The sequence below is a fragment of the Tupaia chinensis genome, unplaced genomic scaffold, assembly GCF_000334495.1.
Source record: "Tupaia chinensis unplaced genomic scaffold, TupChi_1.0 Scaffold000075_1, whole genome shotgun sequence".
Lineage (NCBI taxonomy): Eukaryota > Metazoa > Chordata > Mammalia > Scandentia > Tupaiidae > Tupaia > Tupaia belangeri.
In genome coordinates this window covers 24,059-51,857 of record NW_006159535.1, presented here as the reverse complement: position 1 = coordinate 51,857, position 27,799 = coordinate 24,059, and the positions used below count along the sequence as shown (strand labels likewise).

Sequence of the window (27,799 nt, the reverse complement as noted above, 5' to 3'; positions counted from 1 at the left end):
CTCCCCTTAGCTGTCCAGCAAGCCTGGGTCACAGGTGTACCCAGAGTTTTAGTTGGACCTAGGATGCAAACGTAGGCTCTTCCTACATGGCCCAGTATCACACACTGGCACTTCACTGCATCTGTTACCATGGCTGGGTCTCTCTGTTTTACATAGTGAGCATAAGGTAAGGAAGTTTCCATTAAAAAAGCTAAAGAATGATTTTATGCCTGAAAATAGATGTTTGAAATTTCCGGTGATAATTAGAATTCCATGTTACTACTTTGGGCCACTGTTAAAAATGATGACAAAAACTACAAATGATAATACCTCTTATTCGCATTAAATACCTTCTATACATTATTAGATTTGTGATAGAACTGTATATTAATTGTATTTATGACAGAAAGGGATGGTCTGTACTTTGACTTATGAATCAGAGATGTCCAGGTAGAGAAAGGAATGGTGGGATATGCCAGTCAAAAGCAACAGAGTGTGTGAAGGCAGAGGCACATTCAGAGTGGTGAGAAATGAGGTGTGACTGGAATTCAGGATGGAAGGAAGTAAGGAAGGTGAGTGGAGTAGGCTCCAATCAGAAAGAGCCCTGTGTGCTCAGTTAGGACCAAGTGTACTTGGTGAGAAAGCACATCATCAGATAGTTTCAAAGAGCAGAGATAACATGATCATATTTGTGTTTTATTAAACCTCTTTAGATGCAGTGTTGGGGTTAGAGCTTTTGAGCCTGAGGATATCTGCTAAAATTACTCTTGACCTTGGGTTTAATGGAACTAATATGATACATAATATAAACAAAACTTTTCTTTTTCAGACATTTTTCAGGGTTGGTCTGCAGAATTTGGAAAAATAATTCCTAATATATTACCACAGCTCTTCTAAAGGGAAAATTTAATACCTGTCTTCATAATCAACTTAAATTTATTAATGTCTTGATATGAAGAGGTGACAATTCTGAAGTGAAAAGTCACTTTTAACCTGAAAATTTTCTATTAAATGTATTTTTTTTTGTAACCATGAGATATCTAGTAGGGAGCTTACCCACAAGAAATTCTACATGATATTGAAAGTGGGAGCAATGGGCCAGGTGTGAGTTATAGGTGTCAAATGACATTTTTTCTTATCACTTAAAACTAAATTTTGCCCCACTTAAGACAGTTGTTAGTATCTTCATTTTGAATGACAGGCACACCATGTCAGGCACATGGTCTTACTGAGGGACGAGGAAGGAGCTTGCCACTTGGCGTGACCCTGGTTGATCTAATACACTTAGAACTTGTCACTTTATGGCTCCTGGACCATAATCGAAATGATACCATTCATCAAAATAATAAGCAAGTTAATATCTAAGTGGAAATGAGACAGAAAGGAAAGATAGAATGTAATGAAAATTCTCTTTTGAAATTTCACTGAACATTGAGTATGGCAAATATTGGAAGATTTCATTTGCAACATGAAACTTAAATACTTACAAGGATGTGAAATTACTAAAATGAATCCATGTGAACCCAGAATGCCCTCATGAGTCTGATCTTCTGTGTTACGTCTAAGTCTTAAGTGACGACTCCCAAGCAGCACTTGTCAGCTCCCATGTCACCTTGGCCATACTCCATCACAGTGCATTTTTCATTGTATTAGAACTGACGCCTTACACACTGAGCTCCTGAACTTTGTGGTTAGCTCCTCTAAGGCATAAACCATGTCTTATTTATCCTTCTAGTTCCAGGGATTTGGTACAGTGGAGTAACCCATTATAGAATTTAACACATGCCTGTTGAATGATTAATATTGTTTGAAGTCATTAAAGGTTAATATATTAAATAAAATATTACATTAATATGGAAAACAACTGATGTGGAAAGGAAGTGCCAATTACTTTTAAAGCTCTGTTAGGCATTTGTTTCCTAAAAGATGAGTGTTTTCAGAATGGTAGGTGAGCTAACCTTTGCTGCCTATAGGAATTTGAGAGTTTGAAAAACTAAAAACTCACAGAGATGATGAAGGGAAATGGAATAATGTGTGCAATATCAGAAAGGGGTAAGAGAAAGGATACTGAAAGCATGATTTAACTAATGGTCTTTACGTTTATGATGGGCTCATCACCTCCATAGGGGAGAAATCATCTTTTTGTTGATAATGAGCACTAAATAAAAAGAATAGTCAGGGGATAGTTCAAGGCTTAGGTAATTCTTTAAAGCTTAAAGTACAATTAGAAAAGAAAGCTATTTTATATTAAAATATTATGCAGTACAACTTAATGGGGAAAATTGACTTAGACTTCAGCTTTAAGGGATTGAATTCCTGTAAGAAAAAACATTTCTGATTATAAGGATCAGTTTACCAAGCTGGTTGGGATAGGATTCTGAATGAGTTTGCACATGTATTTTTAAAATGAATGCCACTAACTTTGTAATGACTTGTTGTTCAATAATGTTCTGATTAAAAATGATAATGTGCATTTTAATATGGGGTTTTGATTGTTTTATGGTCAGTAAATCTCTTTACCCCTTCTCTGTAAGCATGTGTCTGCCGTTTGCTCCCTCTTCTAAAGGATGTCTAGAGCCTAAATTCTGCTGTAGCCCTCAGGTGTCTTGAGGAGTCAAAGAACAGAATGAGCAAGGACTGCCATGCAAAAAGACGTGCCCACCTTGCTGACACTGACATTTTCTGTTGCCTAAGCTTTCTAGAAGGCTGGTGAATACCCTTTTCACTCCTTAGACATGAATTCATTTGAAAAAGGCAAATCATTCAGAGTAAAGAAAACACATCAGGAGTGAAATTGTATCAGCCAGGGCCAACATGTCAAGTTGCAAGGGTTTTATGTTGATTTCAATTTTTCGAAGCTAGCTCATCTGAATCTACCTCCAATATGGACAGAAGTTCATAATCCTGAAATTTGATTTAGCAGTAAAATAAATTCTGAGACATTGGCTAGGATATGATAAATGGTAATGTCCTAATTTAGTTGATTCTTTGAGGAAATAATATTAACTTTTTTTCTGAGACTCTTCTTGACCACCTGAAGACTGTTTTCATTATATACTGTTCTCGAAGCATTTACTATATGGTGCTATATCATTAAGGTCCATGTGCTCACCAAAAATTTTGCCAGATTATTAGTTGCTTGCAAGAGAAGATGTCTCTTGTTAAATTAGCCTTCTCAGAACATAGTATAGTGTGTGGTAGACTTGGTCATAGTCAATAAATACTTATTTGATGGTTTTTGTGTTTTCCTTTTTTTGAAATGGCCTCCTGCTCCTTCCTTTTCACTTACTCATCTCTCACTTTCTTCAGGTCCTCTCCATCTGTCCCAAGGACATGAGAGCTGATATCTGTGTTCATCTAAACCGGAAGGTTTTTAATGAACATCCTGCTTTTCGATTGGCCAGCGACGGGTGTCTGCGCGCCTTGGCCGTAGAATTCCAAACCATTCACTGTGCTCCTGGGGACCTCATTTACCATGCTGGAGAAAGTGTGGATGCCCTCTGCTTTGTGGTGTCAGGATCCTTGGAAGTCATCCAGGATGATGAGGTGGTGGCTATTTTAGGTACTGTGAACTTTCCTACTGTAGTAGCAAACATTTAACAGTTTTAGAGATACTGCTTCTCAGGTTTCTAAAGAGAAATATCCTGTGTTTGGTGACTTTGGAGATCAGGTCACTAATGAGGTGATGAATTTTAAGTGAAAATTAGTAATGCTGCTTCAGCAGACAGCATTAGTATTGGTCATAGCCTAATGGGCTGCTCGAGGATTTGATTCAACTTTCTTTGGTAATAGTACCTTTTAGGGTAGAACTGATGACAACTTAAGGTGCCTTGTACCTCCATGTTGGTAAGTGTGACAATGGCTTGTGACATGATTTTGAATTTAATAACCTGGGGTGTGAGTTTCAGAGGGGCAATCAAATCAGTTTAGAGAGGAGCCAAGTAAGGCCTAATAAAGGTTAGTGATTTGCCTACTTAGTAAATGAGCTAGAGCATAGGGCATTAGTAAAGATCATCTTACTCCAGATCTTTCTTTCTCTTCACAGTAGACCTAAGAAATGAGCTGAAATTGCTTAGAAGGTTATTAAGTCTGACCCATTGTAAAGGAATAATAGCAATATAAGTAAATTAAATTTGATTTATGAAAGTGGTCCTATCTCATCATATTCTTAAATTGGAAAAATTACTTGGCTAATGATAAATTTATTCTAAAAGTAGGAGACCTAGTAGATAGTTGTACTACCAATCACCACCAAATGACAGTGAGTGATTATAAGTGACACAATTTTAAAAATTGCATGCTTGAGGACAGTGTAAAATACAATTTGGTAAAAAATATATTGCCAAATGGCCTGTTAGATAATTTTCTTCTCAAATATCTGCAGCAGGTTCATGAAATCCACATAGATTAAAAAAGAAAAAGAAAAAATAAAAGCAGCAGCAATAATGAGGTCAGAGATGAATCATCCCTTGTTTTCTTCTTAGGTAAAATAAGTTAGAATTGCAGAATGTCAACTCCATTTTGATCACATGTTTTTTACAGCTTCTGCCTCATGAAAAATGAGCTCAATTTTTAAACTATTGGATTTTTAGCTACTGAGATCAACCTACCGTAGCTTGAATGCCACTGATTCTCATAAGTAAAAGATTGACTGATGGTTTTTAGAAACTACAAAAGTGAAATATAACACAAAAATGAAAAACTGATTTCAAAAAGCCCAATTACTTGAAAAAGACAGAATTGAGAAGAAGTGACTCTTCATGGGAAAACAGATTCTGTGAAAAATGTGAGTGATAGAACATGGTTCAGGGTTACAAATGACTGAACCCCACTGTTGATAAGCCTCCTGTTTGACTGTTTAAAAATGATATTACTGTTAAATTTCTTCTAGGAACCATTTTTTATTTATTTTTTTTGTCCCAAGGGAAAAATATGTAACATTTTAGAATCAGAACTGTGGGTGTGCTTGATGCTAACTGGTGGTGGTTCTGCTTCATTTACTGGAGTATAAATAAAGGAGTTATATATAATATTTCCAAAAAAGTGTACATTTCATCTGAATAATCCTTTGTGGTAAAATGAGGCATATCCCACTCTCTAGCCATTTTTGTTGCTTAAAGACGAAATACAAGCTCCGAACAGATGTTTTTTTTTTTTTTTCCTTCTGACTGTGTTAATAGTGGGTGAGAAACTAGACTTCAAATATATTACATAAAAGTGAGTACCTTCATGATAAATTACATCAGCTGTAGATTCATTGTCATTTGCTTTGCCCCATTTTCTTCATTATAGCTTCACCTTGGTAGCTTCTTTTTCTAGAAGAAGGTTGGAAAAAGCCCTGGGTACAGTGCCTCTAGGCTGGGTCTGTTAAAATGGAATCATTTGCTCAGTGAGACAGACAAAATGCATTTTCCTTTCATTTTAAAATAAAATGGTGACTGGTTTTGCCCAATGACACAGTAAAAATGAACACAGGGCCCCTGGGTATTGGACCTGTCTCATCATATATCTGTCAAATTTTATTTCTTTGAGTATGCACTTTTTGTTCTTCTTCCTCAAAAATCTTGGTATTCAGACTTTTTCAGATCTCAGCTTAATGAGTTAAATTATGTGGGCATTTCTATGACAATCTTTCTTTTTTTCCATGAGTCTCTAAAAAAATTCATTCACTTAAATGATGGTCATATTAGGATTTTATTTAGTTATTTATTTTTGTTTAACATTCAGAATGCTTTAATAGTATTTTAAGAAAGAGGGAGGGAAGAAAATAACTTATCAGCCTGATACCTGACATTTTTATGACTGTTTATTCCTTTTCTGTTCTTCCATTTATTTCTACTTCTTTTTATTTTCTGCAACTGATTTTCAAATAATTGTGAGTTTAAAGGAAAGTTGCAAGCATGAACAAAGTGTAAGGTATGAGATACATGCACAAACACACACACACACACACACAATCTTTATGTTCTATTTTATTAAGTTGATTAGATATTCTATATTTTTACTTTTTTTGTCTTCTTTATCTGTCCTTTTACTGAGGGTAGCATGTTAAACTTTTTTATTTTTAACATTTTATCTGTATTTATTTGATCTCCTGTAGTTTAAGATTTCTAACATTTGTTTCTGTGTTTTTTGGTGCATAGATGTTCATAAATTTTATATGTTTATTGTCAACTGTGACTTTTAGAATTGATATGTCTCTTTCATCATGCTTAATAATTTTTTCCTTGACTGCTGAGCGAAGCAAGCCAGACTATGAAAGAGAGACACTGTATGTCCCCACTTAATATATACCGACTTTCCGCACTCTATAACTGAAACCGATGGGCTAAAGGATGCACAAACACAAGAGATGGGTGTGAATGCCAGATGTGGTGTGTGTGGAGGAGTGGGGCCTGGGGAAAAACATTTGGAGGAGGAATACGGGGAGACAGCATTGTTGAGACAGGGAGGCAATATTGTTATATTTTGATCAACTCGACTGGGGAGAAATGTTCACATATTGAAATGATCACCTTGTAAGCTAAATAATGTGATTGAATATATTTAAAAAATGTAAATAAAAAATTAAACATAAAAAAATTTAAAAAATAATTTTTTCCTTGAATTTTGAAAAGATCGGTTAGAAACCGAATCCCTATTTCCCTCACATCTGAGGACACCGTTTCCTGAATGGAAACTTCCCTGTTAGTCTGATAGGAGAAAGAATCAGTCCTTCTTGTCTCTTACACTGATTCATTTGCCAGTTGAAAGATAGAGAAAGAAGATAATTTTAAACTTAACTAGAGTTTCTGGATCCAGAAATAGTTACAGTTTCATTCTTTTGGATCCTTGCCTCTAAGCAATTACTTGGTAGGTCCAGAATTTTTTTGGGTGTCAAAAGTGCTAAGCAGTCTAATTAATAAGCTCTGAAGCATAACTAATTAGTGGGAGATAAAAAAATGTAGTCAACAAATAACCTCCTTTATTAATATTGGTGGTTTGCTTCAAGGTGTTTTTCTAAATAAGCCTTGTGAATATAATTGCAGTTTATGTCTTTTTCCAATTTGAAGTTCTTTCAATTCATACACCTCCACCTTTTTTGACATTCCCACTTTTTATGAAACACAAAGAATCCCAAATGAAGTTGATGATGCATACATAATATTTTCTATTCTTTAATTTCTTCTTACTTTTCAGTTTCTACCCTGTAATTATTGGATTGTTGGAAAAGTCATGACATATTTTTCTATGTTTTTTCTATGCAAAAATGGGTCATACTTTTATGACAACCCAGTACTTAATGTGACTAGATGGTATAGCCAGGGTACTTCTAAATATCTCAACAAGTATATTGTGCTTTTAAAGGATTATAAAAATGGAATTTCTGCACTAACAATAGACCCTGTTCCTAAGACATTTATTTTGTTCCATTCACATTTTGTTTTTCTATTGTTTATTGATTACTACAACCATAGGATTAGAGTTATTGAAGTTAAGGCCATCTCTAAGTCTTTTAATTGTAACTTTAGTTTCCCAAAAGAACTATGCTTATTTATGTAGAGTTTGGATAGAGGATTGTTACAGAGTTGAGAAGGGAACATAAGCGAGGAAAGGAAAGATAGAGCTAAATGAACTGAATGAGTTCAACGAGTATTGTAAGGATGTTTTTTAGCACTAGTGTTAGGATTCCAACCTAATTAGAGTTAGTTATTTAAAAATCCATCTGTTGTAAACATTTGTGAATTATCAGAGAAATTGTAAAAATAATGGTTCTTAAAAAATCAAGACCTACACCTTATTTTTATTCCAAAAATGAAAAAAATATCTAAGATGTGAATAAATAATATTTTGCTATTTGGGAAATCTGTGAAAATGTGAAATTTATGCTGTGGTTAAGATTTCTTCATATATACTTGCTTTTTTTTTTTTTTTTTTTTTTTTTGAGAGGTTTTTGCTATAGGGCGCGTGCGCTCGCCAGACAGACAGAGAGAGACAGAGAGATAGAAAGCAGGAAATCACCCCCCAGGGGGGATGGCCACGCTGCAATCCCTTCTCCTCCATTCTCCTCTCGGGATCTTGGGCACGCACGCACACGTGCCCGGCGTGAGTTTAAGCCACCGGGTCCGGGACTCGAACCGCGGTCGACTACGTGGGAGTCCAGCGACATAGCCATTACGCTAACTGCTGGTCCCATATATACTTGCTTTTAGGAATTAAGTGATTCACACTTTAAATTCTTAGAAGGGCTTTCTCCAAGTTCCAGAAAATGATTTTCTTCTGCGTCTACATTTCTGTGCTTTGAGATACTGAACTGTGAAACATGTGGGTTGTTCCATACATGACGATGATGAACTCACTTAGTAAAGATATTTTTATAAGGGGAAAACTAGTTATCTGCTTTTTAAAAAAGTATGTGCTTGTCTCATTTTAAACATTTCAGTGGTAATAGTGTATTATTTACTTAAGGTTCAAATACTATGATTTTAGAATTCCTCAGCCTGGAGATTTTTTGATAAAATATGAGTCCTTACAATCCTGCTAATTCAGGCTCAACCTTAAACTCACTCCCTACTACCCTTGAAAACTAAGTCTTATTTATTCTGTTTGCTTGGTGTCTGTTAATTCTATCCTTAATATTCCATACCACAACCAGTGCTCTTCAAATTTTGGTCCTGGCCCACGGTCATCAGCTAAAAAACCCTACCTGTTTACAATCTGTCACTGGCTTCCACTTTCAATTCTATGTAATCCTGTCCCCATAATAACCTTCCTAAAATATAATTCAACATTTCATTCCTACTAAGATTCCTACCAAGGCTTTCCAGCACCTTGAGCATAAAATGGAACTCTTAGAATGGTCCATAAACCATTTAGGTGGTCTCTGCCTTCCTGTCCAGTCTGGCCCATGCCAACTTTATCCCTGCAGTAGTCTCACCATATTGAATTGTAGGAAGTTTCCCGAGTTCTGTCTACCACGGTCTCTCCTGCTGGCCAGCTTTTGCATGCACTGCTCCCTTGTTTAGATTGCTTTTCCTCTCTTGTTTTAGTTGTCTTTCTCTTACTTAGCCTTTTAAATTCTTTTCATTTTTGTCCTTGCCTGGCCTTTCACTGTACATGCCTCCACAGGGTTTTTTTGTACCTCCTATTTTCATCTTTTACCTGTTTGTCCTCCCGCTGAACTGTGAACACTCGAGACGTCTTGCTCATTTTTGTCTCTCTGTCACCTGTGATAGGACCCGTAAGTAAGTTTTCAATAAAGGTTTGTTCAGTGAATTAAATTAGCAAGCACTTTATTTTTTTTTTTAAGAGATTTTTACTATAGGGTGTGTTCACTTGCAGGAGAGAAAGAGTCAAAAGACAGAAAGCAAGAAATCACCCTCCCAGGGGGATAGCCACACTATAATCCCTTCTCCTTCATTCTCCTCTCAGGATTCTGGGCACACATGCCTTGTGTATTTTAAGCCTCCAGGTCTGGGAATCAAACCACAGTTGGCCATGTGAGAGTCTGGCGACATAACCATTACACCATCTGCTGGTTCCTTACTTTGTTATTAAAGTGTTTTTATAACTGTTATGAAAAAAATAGACTGTATTCTGTTGACGTAATCACTGTTTTCTTCTATGCTTAATCTTGAGATACTGACTACCCTTTGCTACACTTTGGTCTAGGTGCGTGTAGTAAAATGCCTTTTCCAAAAGCTTTTAGCTTTAGTTTAGATCTATTATGGACTGAGAAAACACTTTCCTGCTGTTAATTAAACACTTTAACAAAGAGGATAAGAAAGCCAAAGGCTTGCTAAGCATGTCAGGCCACTCACAACACTGTAATAAGTTGTTCTTCCTTGTTCAAGGATCCCAGTATTGAGAAAGAACTTGACTTATGCCCCAGTTGTTGACCACGGTAGGAAATCTTAATCTACTGAATTATATTTAGCTTTAATGTCTAAAAGTGGCATTAGGTTTTGCCATCAACTAGAATGTGTGGTTCTACAAATCAAAATTAATTTTATTAGGAAATAAACACTTAGGAATTAAAAGGGAACCCAGTGGTGGTGGTTCACACTGCTGAGATGCTGTGATGAGTGACTGTGTTTGACTGTGATCCAATCTAAAGGTTGGGTGTGGTGGTGATGTCCGCCTATTAGTACAATTCCAGGGACTCAAAGTGACTGAGGCAGGAGAATCATGAGCAAGTCGGTGCCTAAAACCAAAAAAGAACAAGAAAAAATTGTATTAGTAGTTAGTAAGTCTCTTATATTAAGTAAAATCTAAAGTCCATAAATACATTTGATTTTAGTATTTCTTTATTCTTCTCTCCCTCTCTCTTTTTTTTTTTGGAAATGTTTTTGCTATAGGGCGTGTGTGCTCACCAGAAGGACAGAGAGAGACAGAAAGCAAGAGATCACCTCCTGGGGGGGGATGGCCACGCCACAATCCCTTCTCCTCCATTCTCTTCTTGGGATCTTGGGCATGCGCGCACGTGCCAAGCGTGAGTTTAAACCATTGGGTCTGGGACTTGATCCACGGTCGACTACATGGGAATCCAGCGACCTCGCTGCTAGTCCCAGATTTTAGTATTTTTTATCAAGACTTTCAAAGTATATTTTAAAAGAGTACAGTTGAGTCTCTGAAAGTCTGATTTAAGATATCTATAGTTATTTCTTTATATGCTTACTATATCAACTACTTTAATTAATCCTGTGAAGAAAGTATATATTGTAGTCATTTTAAAGATAAGGAAACTGTGACTCTATGATATCAGGCTGATTTATTCATAGATCATAATTAGTAAGTGGTGGGCACAGGATTTGAATCCAGATCTATCTGAATATATGCCCATGTTCTTACCCATCACATTACAAAAAGAAAGAAAGAAAGAACGAAAGAGGCAGTATTTATTTCTTTTAAAAAATAGGGGACCAACAGATAGCATAATGGTTACATTGTTAGATTTCCATGTAATTGACTGTGATTCAAGTCCCAGACCTAGCGATTTACTACTCACACCATGTACGTGTCTAAAATCTCAAGAGGAAAATGGAGGTGAAGGGATTTTGGTGTGGTCGTTTCCCCGGAGGGGGGCTGATTTCTCGCTTTCTGTTTCTCTGTGTCTGTGTCTCACATGAGCGCATGCGCCTATAGCAAAAATCTCTCTTAAAATTTTTTAAATAGAATTTTGAAACTGTATATCTATTTGAATTAATCATTATCAAAAAATAGATTGCTTGTATTATTTTTACCAATTTGTTTTCTCTTATTAAAAGGAATATTTCTCTAACGACACTGTCAAGAGTTAAATAGCCTAACAGTATATATTACAAAAGGCCTTCACCAAACATTACCTGAGAAACTTGACTAAGTATGAGTTCAGTAAATCAGCTACTGAGTCAAAGATATTGCCATACACATTATCATCAGAAGATAATTTTTCATTTTTGTGTGCCTTAAACTGGACCAATATACAGTGTATTCATGATGGGAAAATTCGTTTGGTATGCTGTAATGATACACAGTGATTTAATGTAAAAATTAATTTTTAAAAACTCAGCTACTGAGTACAACTATAGTCCTCTTCCAAGTGCTTAGTTTACTCCTAGGGAGGTGTTGAGGTCTGGGAGAATGGGGTCCAGAGTGTGAATCTCAAGAACTCTCAGAACTCAAGTTGGAGAAAAGTTCTATTTAGATCTTTTATTTTGGTCCATGAAGAGTTCAGAACCCACTGAGTTGGTAAGTATTAAAGTAGAAATAAATCTTGGAAGAGTGTTCCAAGATTGCAAAAGGATTTAAATTTGTATAGTTCCTTTTGTGAAGAGATGATGTCTCTTTCTCCTCTCCTTGAGACTGGCTTGTCTGTGACCTCTGTCACTCCTTATCTGACTCCCTTTCCTACCCTTAATTGTTGACATGCTCTGGAAAGCATGGGGCTGCTTGGTCTACTTTTCTCATTGCTCTTTTGTTTTCTGAGGTTACTATATGCCTTTCTATAGCTTCCCAACTTTACTATGCAGACCTACACCCCAAGGTCTTAATTTATCTTCTACTCTGCCTTTTGCTAGTCAAGTCAGTGTCTTTTGATGTCTCAGAAAGGATCAAGGATGTTTTTCTCTACAGGGAACTAAAAAAATTAACTAGTTACAAGTTTGTTTTATCATACAAGAAGAATGAAACTAGTTAGTTGCAAATGTATCATTTGGTTTAGCTGCTCAAAAATGCCAGGGGGAATTCAGTCTTCTCTTTCCTCCAAGAAGATGAAGTGTTACTGCAAAGTAAGTGCACATCAGTTATCACCTGAGGATTCTTTTTCCAACTGGAAACTAAAGACAGATTAAGAATAACTCACAGTATAAATGTATAACCTAATGAAAATCTGAAAGGCAAAGACCTTGTAACCAGCCATGTGCTTCTTATTTCTTTATTTATTTATTTATTTATTTATTTATTTATTTATTTAGAGAGGTTTTTGCTATAGAGCGCATGTACTCCTAAGAAAGACAGAGAGACAGAAAGTGAAAAATCATCCCCCAAGGGGGATGGCCACACCACAATCCCTTCTCCTTCATTCTCCTCTTAAAATCTTGGGCATGCACTTAGATGCACCCAGCGTGAATTTAAGCCACTTGGTCCAGGACTCAAACTGGAGTCAACTACATGGGAGTCCAGCGACGTAGCCACTATGCTATCTGCTGGTCCTGCCATGTGCTTCATCTTTAAACATTGATTAGTTTGCCTAATTTTTTTTGATACTTCCTTTACATATTTTTAAGTCTACAAGTTTCCCCTCTAGCCTGTTGTTTTATTTACAGTAATCTGCTGAAGAACTTGGGCCATTTGTCCTACAGAGTGTGTAGCTTGGAGCTTGCTGGTGACCCTCAATGCCTTTGACATATTCCTCTATCCCCTGTTTTTCCTGCAAATAAGTAGCTACATGTAGAAGCTTCATGCACTCAGGTTTGAACTTTTTTTAAAATTTATTTTATACATTTAATCACTGTACATCACCACTGCTTGCAAAATGAATTTCTCCAGCATGAATACACTGAGCAACAGTCCAGTTGAAGATATTATCATATACATTATCATCAATAGACAGCCTTTGGCAAGATTATAGCTCTGGCTGTGTTCTTTCAACAGGAGGCATATGATATATAATTTAATTCCTTTTGGTGACATTAACAGCATCCCATACTTAACTGAGAGTTGCAAATGAAGATACTGTGATTTTACAATTGTGTTTATTTACTAATCAGAATATTTTATAACGAGGTGCTTCCTATTATTTGGTTACTCAGTATGCACTTCACATAGCAAAAGTAAGATAAATGCTTGGTACTTTTCTATTACCAGTTTTGAAGATAATTAATTGATCTTTTATTCTGTTAGGTTGTTCAGATAGTGCCTAACAAACAACACTATCTGATAGTATATTTAAACAAACTTGAAGCATTTCAATGCATTGAAGTTTTTATCCTTATTTAAGTGCAAATTGTTATATTTTTGGCCAGTGAGAGCCCCTTCAAGTTGGTTAGTGTGTTCTTTAGCTAATACAGTCTTTTATTAAAAAAAAAAAGGCAAAAAACAAAAACAACAAAAAACAAACTTCCTCATTTTATACATATCCTCAAAGGAACTCTATGTGAGTACTCATAATACCATCACCAGTATAAGATAATAAACATATCTCACACCTCCCAAAGTTTTCTTGTATCCTGTGTTTATGTGTGTGTTTGCATGTGTGTGTGGTAGGAACACTTGGTATGAGACCCATTCCCTTAACAAGTTTTCAAGTACGTAGTGACATATTGCTAACTGTAGATGCTATGTTGTACAACAGATACCTGGAACGTATTCATCTAGCATTACTGAAGCTTTCTGTTCAATAATGGCTCCCAGCCCCAAAGCCCTGGCACCCACTATTGAATTCTCTGCTATCTATGAATTTATTGTAGACATTTCATGTAGGGGACTCATTCAGTATTTGTGCTTCTGCAGCTGGCCTTATTTCACTGAGTATAAAGACTTCCAGTTTCACCCATGTTGTTGCAAATGGCAGAATTTCCTACATTTAACAGCTAAACAATATTGCATTATAAGCATAAACCGTTTTATCCATTCATCTGTCAGTAGACACTTGAGTTGTTTCCATATTTAGCTATTTTAAGTAAGTCTGCAATGAATATGGGAGTACAGATATCTTTTTGAAATTCTGATTTTACTTATTTTAGATAAATAGTCAGATGTGGGATTACTAGATCATAAGGTTAAAGTTAGGGTTAGGATACCAATACTATGTTGTAAGACACAAATAAAAACAATCAGATTTCCTTTTAAAAAACGAATACAAAAGACCAGCTGGTGGCGTGGTGATTAAATTGCACAGCCAACTGTGTAGTTTGAGTCCTGGACACAGCAGCTTGGAAAACATGCTGGGTGCATGTGTGTGTGTGTTCAAAATCCTGAGAGGAGAATATAGAGAAGGGATTGAAGTGTGGCCATACCCCCTGGGGAGTGCTTTCTTAGTTTCCCTCTCTCTCACTCTCTCTGTGCCTCTGGCAAGCACTTGTGCCCTGTAGCAAACATTTTTATAAAAAGAAAAGAAAAACATACATTACTATCCATTGTATAAACGAATTATCAAACAAAATTGTTATCATACTTCTACAACAACTCACAGGACACTAAGAAAAGTTCAGGTTATATTTTGTTAAAGATTTGTTGAATGTATTAATTAGCTATTCTCAATGATGAATAACTATGATGATTTTTATACTCTTGTGATGATTTTTAAGCATTTATTTCACCCAGTTATTAACTCACTAAGTAATACATCTTACATTAAAAGAAAAAAAAATGGCTGTAAAACCTGCACCTGAGGGAACCATAATCCTCAATCAAAACCATAGTCTGTACCACTCCTTTAATTACGTTGTAACTCTGTCTCTGTCGTGTTTTTAAATGTTCTAATTTCCTATTATATGAATCTTTAACATTAACTTCCATTTTCCAGTCCTGTTTCCTGTGGTTTAGCAGTGAAATACTTCATAAGACTTGATGCAAAGAACTGAGAAGATATAAATAGACCAAACAACAACTTTCATGTTGAGTGTGAGCTTTTCTACTAATTTTAGAGCTTTGGGGGGAAGTTAGTTCTTTCAAAGCTCAAAAATGTTTATAGCCGAGACTACTTGTACCCAGCAGGAGCTGACCTAAAAACCAGCATCAAATGCTCTATAGTCATGAAGTTGAAGATGAGTAGTCCCCAGCTCCGAAAGTGTGCAACATCTTTGCAATGAAGAGAAGGGCATGTCTCTGTTGAATATTCTAAGCCTAAGTCCATCTCTTTATAACACTTGATTTCTGAAGATTAGTTAGTGCAAATGGGCATAATATGCTTGAAAAAGGACATTATCCAGGTTTCCTGAAGCTAGTAACTTAATTACTTAATTTTCTTTCTTGAGATCTGATCTTATTTGTTTCTCTTATAAAAATATTATTTTTGACTGAATTCAGACTTAGAAGTAGAAGCCCTCAGACAGGATAGCCTGCGTCTCTTGGAGATCTGTTCTTGGCATTTTTCTTTAGCCTCTTTCATTCTCTTGGCCCAAAGTTTAACATATTTTTATTCTCAGAAGTGGGATTACTGGATTATTTTTCTTAGGACGTTGTTTCTTGAGAATGGTAGGCCTGGCGTTTGTGCTGCAGGACATGTGGAGTCACAAGTCGCTGAATCTTAGGTGCTTTGGTTCTATGTTTCTTACCTTCTTTGCTTATGGACTTCAATACAACATATCAGTGGACATTGTCTCCTTTAGAGAGATTGAAAAGTTTTCGGATTCTGCTAGCTCTCTTAGGCCCCAGGCAATGAGGCACCATGGTATCAGTCAGTCCTGGAATATCCTTCTCTCATTTTTTTACACCAACCAAGTTGAGAACACTCAGATTGCCATCCACAAGGCAACCCCGGACAGATTTTCTTTCTCCCTCCAGTTCTCCTTGGTCTGTACCAGGAATGTTCCTTAGTAGCAGGTGGACACGGACGTGGATCAAGACACCCTGCTAATGGGGAACCTTGCTTGTCATTTCCACCCCTGATTCGGACTACATAACCCTTCCATTTTTCACCCAGAGCGGCAGCAGCAATTTCTGTGCCCATACACTTTTCATAAAAAGTAGTTTGTGTTCATTGCGTTCATCGTCCACTTCAATGAGTTTCTGGCAGCCAGTGGCAAGGAAGGAGATGTTCAGCTTCATCCTGAAGCAGCTGACCTCCTCTGAGTCGCCACAAAAAAGAGGCCCAACTTCCGCTTAGCTCAGGTCACAGGGCACTTCCTGTTATCGCCAATTAAGATGACTATTTTCCCAGAAGTGCCATAGGAGTTTTCTGTAAATCAAGTACATATTAGGTGATATAAAAAGTTAGATAAATATATTTTGAAGGGTTTGATCAAATTAATATCTAATTTATATACTTTAAATTAATAGCTATTCTATATCCTAATGGAAATCCTAAGTCATAAAGCAATTCATACTGCTTTTTTCTTTCTTTAATTTGCCAGAGGGCATATGCACTCACTGGAGGAAAGGAGAGAGGGAGGGAGGGACAGAGAGAGAGATAGAGAATGAGAGAGAATGAGAAAGCACCCCCCTATGGGTCATGGTAACACCACAATTCCATCTTTCCTTCCTTTCAGGACTTTGAGCATGCACAAGCACCCAAGGAGTTTATCAAGGTGCCAAATCTGGGACTTAAACAGCCAGGTCAGCCATGTGGGATCAAGTCACCTTAACCACCAGGTCATGGGCTGGTTTATTATGCAAAGTGAATGCTTATGTTGGTGGCAGTATTTTGCACATTTGTTAATTTTGCTTTTGCTGTTTCTTTAAACTTTTTTTCAGGAAGATGAGGAAGGAATAAAGTTTTTCATGAGTTTATATTCTAGTTTATTGCTTTTATTCCTACATTACAGATTTTGTTTCTACATCATGCTAAAGTGATAAATAATTTAATTTAAAAAATGAGATATAAATAGACTAAATTTTAATTTAATCAATAAGTAAAATAAACTATATAAATTACTTGAATGCCTCTTCAATTAAAAATGACCACACTGGGGGGGGGGGTCAGCCTGTGAACTGGTGGTTAAGGAGGTTGGATCCCACATGGCCCACTGGTCCCAGACCCAGTGGCTTGAGAAACATTCCAGGCATACAAACATGTATGAAAGGAAGGAGAAATGGAGGAGAAAGGATTGTATTGTGATTATCTACCATGGGAGGCACTTTCTCGCTTTTCCTCTTTCTCTTGTCTGTCTTGCAAATGTATGTGCCCAATGGCAAATTAAAAAAAAAAAAAATCTATATTGGTAAGGGGAAATTAGATTTATATTTTAAGTATCTTTTACCTATTGATGATACAGTTATCAATGAATGTTAATTTACCTTTCTTCAGATCTGTATATTTATTTTATGAATGCAGTTTTAAATATTAGAAAGTGTAGGGACATAAATTTGTGAAAATATTGATACTTTTAAAAGTTTATTTCTTCCATGAGAGAGAAAAAAAAGACAAGGAGAGAAAAAGAGAGAGAGAGAGACAGAGACAGAGAGAGAAAGTTAGGCGCCCCCACAGTATCTCCATGATGATGTGGCTTTTACCTTTTCAGGGAAAGGCGATGTATTTGGGGACATCTTCTGGAAGGAAACCACCCTTGCTCACGCGTGTGCCAATGTCCGGGCGCTGACGTACTGTGACTTACACATCATCAAGCGGGAAGCCTTGCTCAAAGTCCTGGACTTTTACACAGCATTTGCAAACTCCTTCTCCAGGAATCTCACGCTCACCTGCAATCTAAGGAAACGGGTATGTGGCCTGGATTTGCTTTCTTGACTAGGTCAACAAGTTATGATCTATTAGCTGAGGAGCTAAAGAGTTATTTTATTTTGTAGTAGTACATTCTTGTTAATGTCAAGTGACGTAATTTTCTTTTTATTTATATTTTGTTTACTTTTCATTGGGAAACAGCCACTGTGATTATAGAAGTAAAAGTTGAAATCTTTCTTATTTAAGGTACGGAATGGGAAACAGAGTTGTAAACTCTACTGTGTTGTGGTGAGTTCTCAAGAGTTTTCAATACCGCCATAAATGGCTACCAATGTCTTTTACTTTATTACGTGGACTTTTTTTTCTTCTTTTTAAGTCTGGTAAGGTTAATCAGGCTATTTTACATTTCCAATCCTACTTAAACCCTCATTTAATAATTCAAAAAGCTTACTCTCCATTAGTTCTTTCAAAGAACACTATCTCAAAAAATAGTTAGCTACACTGACACAGCCTACAAATAGATGTAGGAATTCTTCGTACTGCTGCAAATTTAATCTTCATAGCCATTTTCTTTTTTATTGATGACTGTGATGCAAATTTGATTTGCATAAAGAAATCTCCTAGCTCTGATTTATAGGTCACCAGGCATTGGCTAAGGCTCTTTTATTGCCAAGAATGAAATACACATTTGGATAACTACACTTAAGAAATGTCATCTGAAGTGACCGCAGTCTATGGTGAAGAATCTTGAAATAACTATCCCTCTTTTTCAAAACTTCCTTAAATAAAATATGTAGTTAACATGGAGGAAAAAAATCTCTTGAGAGACAAATAACTTCTATACTGTAGCAACTGCAGTAACACAGAGATGAACATAATTAAATCAATGTAATTCCCACCTGGGGTTCCAAGGGAGATCCGAGTAGCAGGAGTGGCCCTTGTCCTAGCTATAGCACATGTGGTCTATAGTTGAATAGCACTTTTAGTTTATATTTTTGTTAACACATAGTTATTGACTATCCAGAACCTGTAGGACTAACTAAATAGCTGCAGAATACAGAGGTTGTATCTGGAAGAAACTTATGGTTAAGTGTGAATGTTATGAGAAGCAAAAAGAAGGTTAAGGCTGTGGTGAATGTACAAGAGGGGTGCCGATTCTGAATTCAATAAGGAACTTTCTTGCTTATTCATTAAGGATCTCAGAGTCCCTTTCGGTGTTAAGCAGAAATACGTCTTTTTTGATTTCTGCACTACTTTCCGCAAGGACACATTTCTCTCCTACATGGCAGCCTGTTAGACATTTGAAATCTTGAATTCTTGTTTTTTTAATGTCTTATTTAAATTTATTTGTTTACGTTCATTCACTGTACATCATTACAGCATACAAAATGAGATTTTCCATCCAGAGTACACTGTATATTGTCTCAATCAAGCACATCAACATACATGTTATTGTCAACAAATAATTTTCCATTTCTAGTTTCCTATATGTTTTGCTTTTTTCCCCCTCATCCTTGATTCCCTATCTCTTACCCTCTGCTATCTCCCACTCTCTTCCCACACTGTCTCTGATATCTATGTTTACTTTCTATACTGTTTTCCCCCCGTTTTTTATTGAATTACTAAAGATCTTAATTAATCTAAATATTTTCATAACAAACACAGCTGATATATACATTTCCATGAACACAATTCTAACTTTAGGCATCCTATAAAGTAGCACCTAGCTGGGACTATATATCTTACTGCAGTCATCGAATGGATTTTTCTTTTTTCTGAAACTTTTCTTTTTTTTTTTTGTAACTTGCTGTCCTTTCTCACCCTCTTCTCCCACTGTCTCTGGTGTCTACAACTGTCTTCTATTCCTTTCCCACCCACATTGTATTGATCACACAATTTCTTAAATAATCTAACTACTTTCAGTGGTAAGTTCATATGGTACTATTAAGAAAACCAGTTTTAATTTAAATCATAGAAATGCTAAGGAACTTTTCTTAAAGCCAGGAAACAGGTTAGGATTCTGTTCAAATGGTAGGTGCATGAACCTATCAGTCATGTACTTTATCTTCTGTCCTACATTGCAGCCTGTTAGACATTTGAAATCTTGAATTCTTTTTTTTAAGAATTATTTTATTTAACTTTATTTATTTACTTGCTTAGTTTAATTTGACCGGAGAGGGACAGACAGAGAGAGATAGAAAAAGTGAGAAAGCAAGCCACCTGGTCTGGGACTCGAATTGCAGTTGGCCAGGTGGGAGTCCAGTACCCTTAACACCACGCCTTTAGTTCTTTCAAAGAAATCTTATATTCTTATGAAGTCTTCTCCAATCTAAAATTTGCCAGTTTAAAAATCCCCCCACACTGCAAGATTACCAAAACCTCTATTAATTGTCATTACATGGACATACTGATTTGTCAGTATCCTCCTCAAAGCAGATTGCTTATACCTATACCATATCTCATTTGATGTTTGTAATATCCTACAAAAAAAAGGGGCAGTTATTTCTCCTTTAAATCACATGAAGAAAATCAGGCCCAAAGGGATTAATGTCCATTAACTAACTGATATATTTGCAGTTCAAGGTCTCAAAAGGGACAATTGAAATAGATCACTAGCAGAAAATTAATTTTGGTTCTTCGCAAAGAATCACAATACTACATCTCCTCTTTTTTTCTTTCACACATCTGAATATATGCACCAAACACACACACACACACACACACACACACACACACACACACAGATATCATTGATTGTAAAAGCGGAGTACACATATCATTGTGGCTTCCTGTGAGAGTAAGGGAGGCTAGAAGCAGAAAATGTGACCCTGGAATGGTGTGACTATCTCTGCCAAGTTACACATAATGGCTTCCTCCCTTTGTATGAGAAAAGGGAGTATTGTCAGTGTCATTCGTTTCACCCATGAGGAGGTTGAGGTTCTGAGAAGGAAACATCTAATTTCTAAATAACTTATAGGTCAGGGTCTACATTTGAACCCATCTCTGATTCTAAAACCTGAATTTTTAAGATAATACTATGTTGCTTTAGCTTGTCAAATTAACTAGGATTTTTTTCCGTAACAATATTCCATAGACATAGCCAACAATTTATATTTTCTCATTTAGTCATTCACTTATTCCCAATTGATCTGTTAAGAAAAATATTTTATCTTCTTGCTATTATTGTAAATGTTATTGTGATGGATATTTCGTGTGAACTGTGTCATCGAAACTATGCCCTTAGTATGTTACTGATAACTTGTATCTCTAGTAGCCATTAATTAAGGGCCTACTCCTGGCAAAGGGTGGGGGCATATTTCAAATCCAAATTTTCGGCCATAGTAGATCACAGATCTGGCCACAGAAGCATCTGTGGGGGCTCTCAATGGAGAGTTTGGTATAGTGTGCAGTTTTCAGTAGCTGCCGTGGGGAGGAATATGTCTGTTCTTTAGCTGCTTGTATCCATCTCTGTTAAGGAAAACAAGATGCTAGGTCTGCAAATGTGGTTTCTACCATCCATTCTTAAACTCATTTACATAAAAATTCTAGAGCTGTAGCTAGAACATCCAACTATTAGAGCAAGGGTTGGGTAACTTTCTGTCTAGGACCAGACAGTACATGTTTTATGATGTGTAGGACAATCTCAACTGCTCAGCTTTGCCATTGTAGTGTGAAAGCAACTGTCTTACTCAACTGGGGCTGCCATGGCAAAATACCATAGACTGGGTGGCTTAGACAACAGGAATTTATTCCTCACAGTTCTGAAGGCTGGGGAGTCTAAGATCAGTTTACCTGCCAGTTCAGTTCCCTGGTGAGGACTCACTTCCTGGCTCGTAGATGACTACTTGCTCACAGAGACTTCATGTGGTAAAGCGAGAGAAAGCAAGTTCACCGATCCCATTCTGACCAGACTAAGTATTTCCTAAAGGTCCCATCTTCAAAGACCACCACAGTGGAGTAGAGTTGAGAACTTCAATACATAAATTTTAGAGGACCAAAACTCAATCCATGGTAGCAGTTATAGATAATATGGAAATAAATGAGCATGCTTGTGTTTTAATAAAACTGTATTTACAAAACAAGTGGTTGCATGTGGGCCTTAAATATATCAAGTGCTGAAAATAGAAGACTGGAACTGAGATGGGGCATAGAAATAAGTATAAATAAGTGCAAAGGATTCTCTCTTTAGTAGAAAGGAAATCTCTATTGCTTGCCACCCAGCCAGAGGGTCATCATAAAATGGAAATTGTCCTAGATAAGAGGTGGCTACAGGAGCCAAGTAAATAGCATATGGAGTGGGGCAAGGCTTATTGTTGCTGTGAGGACTGGAGTGTTCACACCATTGTAAAAGGGCCAGGTGCCAATCATTCAGCTGGGATGCCAGCCTCAAGTTGCTTGATATGTATGTACATACGTATGTATTTCCCCCAGAGAAGTCAGGAGTATGAATTTGTATACAAACTCCTATTATTTTGGTAATGAATTTGATTTATTTTTTAAGTTTGTGGTCATACAAAGGAAGTCTACCTTCTAATAGTGCAACAGTTTGTAAATTAAATAGAATAATTTGATTAACCCCCAATCTCATGGTCTTAAACACCTGAAATTTTTATCTAAGGTCTGTAAATTTTGATGAGAAAATTATTGTATCTTTTTTATGTTCAATTTCTAACTAAAATTTAGTTTTTAGTTCAGTTATGAAAGTTGGTAGTCAACTACAGTGTTATTACAAATTCCAAAATATATAGATATTTCTCTACTACATTGTGTGTGTTGAAGATATTCTAAGTGTTTATTGTCATCACTATTTAAAGGTTATTATAGTTATTATCCCTTCTGCTAGATATGTGATTGTGTTTGTAAAGACTTGGCTATTTTATACATTTTTTAAGACTTTGATAACTGAGTTTTGATATGATTTGTTTTCATTGCATTTGTATGTGTTTTATTTTGACAATTTAAAACAACTTGCTGAGAAGAGGACCATGGGCATTACGAAACTCCTGGAGATTAAGATCCCACGTATGAGAGTCAGAAACTAAACTGGGTTGAGTAAAAGGATGGCTTTCTATATTTTTTTAAATGAGGATACAAGGGAAACAGCAGTTGGCGTAATGGCTATGTCGCTGGACTCCCACGTAGTCGATTGTGGTTCATGTCCTGGACCCGGTGGCTTAAAGCTCACGCCGTGCATGCGTGCCCAAGATCCCGAGAGGAGAATGGAGGAGAAGGGATTGCGGCGTGACCATCCCCCGTGGGGGGGTGATTTCTCGCTTTCTGTCTCTATGTCTCTCTCTGTCTGTCTGGCGAGCACACACTCCCTGTAGCAAAAAAAAAAATGTGGTCCCCAGTAAGTTTAAACATACTCAGAAAAGGGGTGGAAGAGTAGCAAAGGAAAGTTGACTTATGTGCTGACTTTATTTGTGAATTTATTTAGTTAACAAACCCAAGATACTATTTCCTGGAATGACAAAACAGTATTTAATAAATTGAGGACCAGCCCTCAGATATGATCAAAAACAGTAGCAGCACGCCCAACAGAGGAGATCCTTCCATTTTAAAGGGTTCTCATTAGACTTTTGAAATAATTGTATTCCAAATGATTCTGCCTCCCTGCTAGCCAATCGTGTTGACCCTTTGTGTAAAGAGTAGCAGGCATGACTGTTGTCCTTTGAAAAACTTGCTTCTAAAGCTGGCCCTTGGGAACCTGGATTTCAAGAGGGTTCCCACCACTCTAACCGGTAAAAATTTATGCTGAACACCTACATTCCTTCCAGAGTGTGGACTTTTGGTATGTGCCAGACAGAGGATGCCTATGTGATTATACCCAGTAAAAATCCCTGAGCCCAGAGGCTCAATGACTTGCCTAGTAAAAAGCATTTCATATATATTGTCTCAACTATTGCTGGAGGTAGAATTAAGGAGAGGAAGCTTGGAACCTTGTGCCTGGATTGCCTCCGATTTTGCCCATGTGCTTTTTCCCTTTTGATAAGTTTGGTTTGTGTTCTTATAGTTCAGTAAGTCATACCCATGAGTCCATCGGAAATACCCATGTGAGTTCTCATTGGAAATCGTCTAACCTGAGGGTGATCTTGGGTATTGTACAAGTACCATGTATATAGGCTGATTAGAAATCTGTATTCTAAAAAGTTCTTAGATATTTACATCTAGTGACAATTTTATTGTAACCTTTTTTCCCCATAAAAGATTCTAAAGCCTACAGATATGTTTTATAAGCGTGTGAGAATAAACTATTTTAAAATTGGTGGTATATTTATCCATGAGACTGTCAAGAGAATTCCATTTCCATTTCCTTGAAACTTAAAATAAAGGTTACATTAGCACTTACAGCTACATTAAGCATGGCTCAGATTTTGAATTATTTCTGAATATTTCCTTCACTTTCTAGAAAGCAAGAACATATTTTCCTCCAGATTGACTATCTAAATAGGATGAGTGAGAATTTTATTTGCCATTTTCTGTCTATCTTTGGATGAAACAGTTTGTTAAAGTGTGACCCAGAAAGTATTGGCTAGCTGACTGCATATTCAATAAACATCCATCAGGTCCCTAGTATATAACTATGGGGTCATGGAGACAAAAGGCCCAGTGCCTACTCTCCAGGAGCCTAGTCTACTGAGAGATCAAAACAGAGTCAGAGAAATATTATCAGAGGGTTATGGTCAGGTACAAAGGAAGCATAAGATGACGAATCCAATTCATCTCAGGAAGGATTTCAGGAGATGATGATGACACTGAGGTTAGGATTTCATTTCAAATAGAAAAAATATTTTAGATCAAAGACTGATGTTGTAGATCACCTATTTCAGTCTGTAGGGTATAAAGATGAGAAAATTGAGACCCAGCAAATGAAGTGGCTTTTTCAAGTTCACTTAGCCAACTAGTAGCATAACTGGAACTAGAGCCTACATCCTTTGATTTCCATGTTGCTCGCTGCATTTCTACCATGTATCTTTGATTAAAAGGTTTTTTGTAGAAGATTGTGAGTAAAATTCAGTTCTCGATCTATTTTATTTATAATCAGAAAGATATGCGGCGTGTATGTATATTTGACTTAGAGATTTATTTAAATATTTTTCATACCACTATTTGGGTTAAACAATGGAGCCAAAAAAAAAATAACAAAACAAAAACAAGTTCCAAGCACTATTCAGATCTGTGAATCAGACTTCCAATCTGAGCATAAACCAATGTATATGATATGGCCACAACAAGTATGTCACCTGCATTGTAAGGGCTCCCATTTTATGAAAGCATGTAACTTTCATATTAGTGTTGATTAAGAATTGAAAATAAATATGGTGAAATATTGCCGTGTTGGCAATACTGTGTTCTGGTATTCTCTTTACTATCATGTCAATACTTTTTAAGAACTACAGTGGTGGCCATACCACTTAGTGCAGATATATAGAGACAATTCCATATAAGACAAAACCCACTATTTTTCACTTTTGTAGTTTATTTGTAAGATGTGAGCACTTTCAAATTAGAAGTTATGAAAAATTGACATTACTCATAAATGTGATAATTTTAAGTACTAAAAATATTAGTTGATTAAAAGAAAAAGAAGGGAGGGAAGAAGAAAGAAGCAATGAAAACAAGTGTTTCCATATAGAGTTGAAGTCTAAGTTGATAGCAGGCAACAAGTATGGAATGAGCTGGTGTAAAGAACAGATTTTTGTTAGAGCTGAGAACCAGGGTTACTTTGTGGCCAATTCTAAAAACTGAAAGAAAAAGAATGTTACTTAAAATTTTAAAAGAGGGCCAGCAGGTGGCATGGTGGTTAAGTGTGCTGGAGTCCCACATGGCTTACCACGGTTCAACTCCCAGACCTGATGGCTTGCTTTCTTGCCTTCCCTCTCTCTCTCCCTCTCTCTCTCCCTCTCTCTCTCTCTCTCTCACGCACACACACTCTGTACCTATGTGGTCAAATAAATAAATATATAAAGTTAACAACATAATTTTAAAAAAATTGAAAAGAGAGAAACAACTGAGCTTGAACAATGTTAATACAGGCTTAAACTGTATAATAAAGGGGACTTCAAAACTGTCATGGAAAATGGAGCTACAGTATGAGTTTATTTTGGTACAAGGATATTTTGAAATCCTGTGTGGCTTTTGAATAATATACATTTTCCATGAACATTTCAAACACGTCCTACTAGTGCCTACAGGTCCTTCTCAAGAGTCCAGGCTGAGCTGTCGTTGCCGGAGCATTATTGTCTTTTCACTCCACAGTGCTGCTGAGTTTGTCACCGGTATTTTAAAAATTTCTAAGCCAAAAGGACCTGGAGAAAATGTTTCAGATACTTATAGTATTGTCATGGAGTGGGTGCCATTGGACATCAGAAATGTTGCCAGATTGACACTTGCCCCTTAGCTGTGGTCTCCAAGAAATGCCTCCACTGCTGCCTCAGGAGCCATCTTGCTCTAGCTTCAAGGTTCCTCATTTAGACTCCTTTGTTCTTCTCTACTCACTTCGTTCAAGTCATAGGCTAATTTGGGACTCTTACTCAATGTCTAGTTACCCCTCCTTGGGCTGCTATTAATATAACAAAATACCACAAACTGGGTGGCTTAGACAAAATAAATTTATTTTCTTATTTTTTCGGCGGCTAGAATCCCAAAGTCAATGTGCGGGCAGGATTGCTGTTTGGTGAGGTCTCTCCACTTGGATTGCAAACAACTGCTTTCTCACTGTGTGCTCACGTGACTTTTCCATGTACTTGTGCATGGGGAGAGTGAGTGAGCTCCCTAATGTCTTCTTTGAAAGTTACGAACCCTGTTAGCTCAGATCCCCATCATAACCTCATGTAACCTTAATATTTCCTTAGTAGCCCCATCTATAAATATAGCCACATTGGAGGTTAGCGCTTCAACATATACATTTGTCAGGGAGGCATAATTATTCAGGCCATGACAACCTGGTTTCATTTTTAATTTTTGTTTATTTGTTTATAAGAATAATATGTACCTTTAATATTCCTGAGTTCTGTTGTGAATATGTATGTATACATGTATATATATATATATTTTTTTTTTTGAGGTTTCAATATTTCATTCAGGTTTTATTTTAAGTGATGTTAATGTACTATTTGACGGGAAGAATCTAATTCCACATAAAATGGAAGACTCTAAAAGGTATCCATTGAACAGCTAAAAACTTAATTGTGTAGTGAGGATACAACAGAAGTCCAATGTGGATTCTGAGTGCTGTCACCACGTGATTACAACCGGGGTCTTCCCAGTTTGCAGCAGAGCTCCTAGAAGCTATCTCATACTCTGGTACAAGGACAGAAAAACAAAAGACAAGAAAAAACTACTGAAGTTTTGGCTTCATCACATACACCCCCTCCACCCTAAAATGGCACAGAAGAAACAGCTACCACACCCTGTATTCTACTTTTGATGTAAAAGAGATGAAGATGGAGTGGGATAGAAATAGGTCTGTCTAAAAAAGTCCCTTCAGACGAGTTTGTACATATGTCAAGTAAAATGAGCTTCTCCCCAAGGGTAAGGTTAGGAAACTAAGGTTCATTTCTCACAAAGTCATGCATTTACTCAACAGGATTTACAAAGTGCCTATATATTATCTAACTTGCATTTCTAAATTTAAAAAAACAAACAAACAAACACCTGGCATCTTTAGAAGGGCCACCAAGATTTTTTTCCTTAGACATAGTTAAATTCATATTATTTATTATTTTCTTCTAAAAATTAATGAATGTTTATTTTTAACTGACATAATGATTTTACATATTTATGGAATATAATGTGATTTTTAAAAATAACTTAATACAATGAAGATGGCTGGGTTCCACATAACTGACCATACAGTTTGAGTAGCAGACCCAACAACTTGAAAAATAAGCCAGGCATGTCCATGTGTGCCCAAAATCCAGAAAGGAGGGAGAGATAGAGGAGAAGGGATTGCAGATAACCATTCTCCATGAAGGTTTTTTTTTTTTTCTTTCTTTCTTTCTCTTCCATCCTCCTGCC

The 27,799-nt window shown here is 36.5% G+C and overlaps 1 protein-coding gene across 1 annotated transcript; it reads left to right on the top strand.

The window, feature by feature from the left end:
* Positions 1–3,298: 3,298 nt before the first annotated feature.
* Positions 3,299–26,180, top strand: LOC114006167 (potassium voltage-gated channel subfamily H member 5-like). The gene is made up of 4 exons (XM_027768330.1): positions 3,299–3,541; positions 17,622–17,818; positions 23,400–23,520; positions 25,966–26,180. Exons 1-4 carry the CDS (start codon positions 3,313–3,315, stop codon positions 26,178–26,180), a joined length of 762 nt encoding a protein of 253 aa, XP_027624131.1. The 5' UTR covers positions 3,299–3,312.
* Positions 26,181–27,799: the final 1,619 nt, after the last annotated feature.